Source organism: Blastocystis sp. subtype 4, assembly GCF_000743755.1.
Source record: "Blastocystis sp. subtype 4 strain WR1 chromosome Unknown seqid_0483, whole genome shotgun sequence".
Taxonomy (NCBI): domain Eukaryota; class Bigyra; order Opalinata; family Blastocystidae; genus Blastocystis; species Blastocystis sp. subtype 4.
In genome coordinates, this window is record NW_014569064.1 from 1 (window position 1) to 3,179 (window position 3,179).

A 3,179-nucleotide genomic window follows, 5' to 3' on the forward strand; every position below is an offset into this window, starting at 1 on the left:
CCATTCATATCCAGACGGGCTCGCATCCTCACAATAGCTTCTGATAGATCTCCATAGATCTGATAGCAAGTCTCACGCCGATACAACTCGAAATTACGAGCAAGGTAATCATGGAATGAGAGGAATTGAAGATTCAACTTTGGAAGTGCTGTTACAGTGCTTGTAGGAACTAGAGATCCACTCCAAAGAGTTTGTTCATCAGGAAGGAGAGAGAGAGAATTGATAGAGTCAAGTGGAGTATGAGGAACACAATATTCACAGGCAAAGATCTCCAATAACAGTTCCTCATTCAATTCTCCTGATCCTGATGCAAACAGATCATTACTGGATTCAATAGTGCGTTGATTCATTGGTGGAACCAATCGTAAATGAATAGCAAGTGAATCCAAATCTTTGAAAGAGAGACGACGAAGTTGATCCATGAGAGTAGTACGAGAAGCGATATGATGCACTGAAGTCAAACATAACTCTTCCAACACTTCTGGATAGTATCTATCAGTCATGATTTGATTCAAATCTCACTTGTACACAACATTCTGGAAGATGAGCATCTTCTTGTAATAATGTTCACTCGCTTCTTCTTCTGATAAGGCTTCACCAGTCACTTCATCGATTGCATAACTCTCATAATACGATAAACTCTCTGTTAGATCCCATAACAGACTGCGCTCAACATACATAGGACTCAGATGGAGACGAGGAAGGACTTGACGATCTTTCAGATACAGCAACAGATAACGTCGGGTAGTAATCTGTGTTAGCAATTCAACGAATAATTCCACAATACTACATACGATATTCTCATGAGTCTTATCGTCAAGGAGATGGAGAAGCACATTCACAAGGAAAGGGAAGAAATTGGAATTACGATCTGTTGGAGTGGATGACTGATAGTGAGTTGCAGCAGAAAGCGATTTGAACAAAGCATGACCAGTACGAAGAGTCTCGCTAGGATCCTCACGAATAGCATCATTGAATTCAGAGAGATAATTCTCAACACTCTCAGACTCTTTCTCGAACTTTGCTGAGTTCAAATGTTCCAACAGACCCAATAGACTTCGTTTCACTTCATACATTTCCCAGGTCACCTTCAGACGAGGATTCCGATTCAATTCGAGAATACGACGACGACTGTGAACATGACTCCAAAGTCGCAAATTACACAATGGAACCAATTGACGACGAATGCAATCAATCTCAAATGACTACAAATCAACAAACACCAACAGAGTCACTCGAAAAGCATATTTGAAGAAAGCAATATAGACAGGAAATTGCTCGAGAGTGACCTCTTTGTTCAAAAGCATATCGATCACTTTGGAGAAGAAAACGCCAAACTTGGCTTCATCGTTTAGAACAAAACCCCAACCTAGTGGATTATACATCTGAACTCATCTATATACCAAAAACACCTTCATCAAGTTTGTCAACAATCAACTCAACAAGACGAAATACTGCATCATTATCAGCATTCTCTGAGAATTGACTCCACAATTCAATTTCCATTTCACAGTTTGGAGTTGAGGAGAGTTGATTAGTGATTGTGAGAAATGGAAATGAAATGAATGAAATTATCTGATACAAGTGAATGGAGAAGAGTGATATGGATAACGAGAAAAGAGTTGGAAATGAAATGGGGAGTTCAACTCAATCAAAATGGAAGTATCGACATCTTTCCAAACCATAGCAATGTTCATTTCTTCAAATTCAATAATGTCTCCCTACAACAATGGTTTTCAAGCAGCATAATGATACCCTGTTGATTTGATTGAGATGACATTTCTAAAGAAACAAGAATGAGAGATGAAGTCTAGAAACAGAATGGGATTATACAGGATTGAAATAGAGATAATGGTTTGGATTGGATGATGAACCATTTTGGTCAATATCTCCTATTCTAGACCGAATTGATAAGAATGAAACGTATGTTTTCAAAGAAGGGACTTGTTGAATCCTCCAAGGAAGAAAATATGGAGGATATAGATAGTGATGCTGATCTTCAAGAGTATGTATTGTTTTTGTATTCAATGAATTTGAAATAATCTAACGATGGGATAGTATCACTCCTCCTCCTGAAAAGCCTTTAGAGCTTCCTCGAGAGTGGCGCAGTTTCGCATCTGAAGAGAAGGAAGGAAGCAAGACAAATCAGAAAGTAGATATTTGGAATTAGATTGATGAAGGAGTAGATTGTGAAGAGTATCTACAAACTACACATTGATGAGGAAATGAAGAAGAAGTTTGGGTTTGTTGGGAGATTTCATGTACAGTGAACCCGAATACACGACATTCCGTGAGTTGAAGCTGTGGATGGGAACCTGGAACGTGAATGGGAAGAAGATTGATGAGAATATCAACATCTGGATGACAGGTTCTGTGACTGGAAAGCCAACAGCAGATATCTATGTTGTGGGTTTGGAGGAAATGGTGGATCTGACAGCAACTACGGTAGTATTAGAAGCTCAAAGCCAGAAACGAGCAGGAATTTGGTTGGAAATGATCAGTAATGCATTGAACAAGAGTGCAAAGACGGATGTAGGTGTAAGAAGAAGGAATGAGGAATAGAATAACACATATGTGCTTGTAGAGAGTCAGATCCTGGTGGGTGTGTTTCTGTGTGTGTTTGTTCGTAAGTCGTTACGTGAGCGTATAGCAGAGGTGTTGAGTGAGTTGTGAGAAGAGAGATTGATTCATAGCTACGACAGCAGCAACAGGTCTGTTAGGAATGATGGGTAACAAGGGTGGAGCAGCAATTCGAATGAAGATTCTGGATAGTACGGTCTGTTTTGTGTGTTCTCATCTGGCTGCCCATCGTGAGAATGTTGCTGGTAGAAATGCTGATTTCCACAAGTAGGACGAAGAGAATGAATGAATGAGATAGAATATGTGATAACATTCGATTCAAAAGAGAAGAGAATGAAGAATCCTTTGGAATCATGGATCATCAATTTGTATTCTGGGTGAGGAATCATGATGAGAATTGAGAGATAGATTGGAGATCTGAACTATCGAATCACCTCCGATGTACCAACACTTCAAGTGTTTGATTATGCTGCTAATGATTTGGATTTCCTTCTTAAGAAGGATCAATTGAAAGTATCACAACGAGCTGGTTTGGCATTTGAAGAGTTCACAGAACCTGAAGTGAAGTTCCCTCCTACTTACAAATACAAGAAATACAC

The 3,179-nt window shown here is 39.3% G+C and overlaps 2 protein-coding genes across 2 annotated transcripts in view; one reads left to right on the top strand and one right to left on the bottom strand.

Moving 5' to 3' along the window:
- Nucleotides 1-28: 28 nt before the first annotated feature.
- Nucleotides 29-1,506, bottom strand: JH06_5417 (hypothetical protein; the record flags this gene model as incomplete). The annotated part of the gene is made up of 5 exons (XM_014669576.1): nt 29-59; nt 85-492; nt 523-1,205; nt 1,236-1,369; nt 1,404-1,506. The coding sequence occupies 5 exons, from the start codon at nt 1,504-1,506 to the stop codon at nt 29-31; spliced, it is 1,359 nt and encodes a 452-aa protein (XP_014525062.1).
- A 464-nt stretch (nt 1,507-1,970) lies between these two features.
- The window catches only part of JH06_5528 (type 2 inositol -trisphosphate 5-phosphatase), a gene marked incomplete at both ends in the record, with an annotated part of 2,588 nt that continues 1,379 nt past the window's right edge, over nt 1,971-3,179 (top strand). The window contains 9 exons of the mRNA XM_014669577.1: nt 1,971-2,005; nt 2,059-2,152; nt 2,187-2,242; nt 2,268-2,532; nt 2,563-2,612; nt 2,694-2,715; nt 2,738-2,847; nt 2,879-2,957; nt 2,989-3,179. The exon at nt 2,989-3,179 is cut by the window's right edge and continues 35 nt beyond it. Coding sequence (XP_014525063.1) covers nt 1,971-2,005; nt 2,059-2,152; nt 2,187-2,242; nt 2,268-2,532; nt 2,563-2,612; nt 2,694-2,715; nt 2,738-2,847; nt 2,879-2,957; nt 2,989-3,179 — 902 coding nt within the window. The remainder of the gene's footprint in view (nt 2,006-2,058; nt 2,153-2,186; nt 2,243-2,267; nt 2,533-2,562; nt 2,613-2,693; nt 2,716-2,737; nt 2,848-2,878; nt 2,958-2,988) is intronic.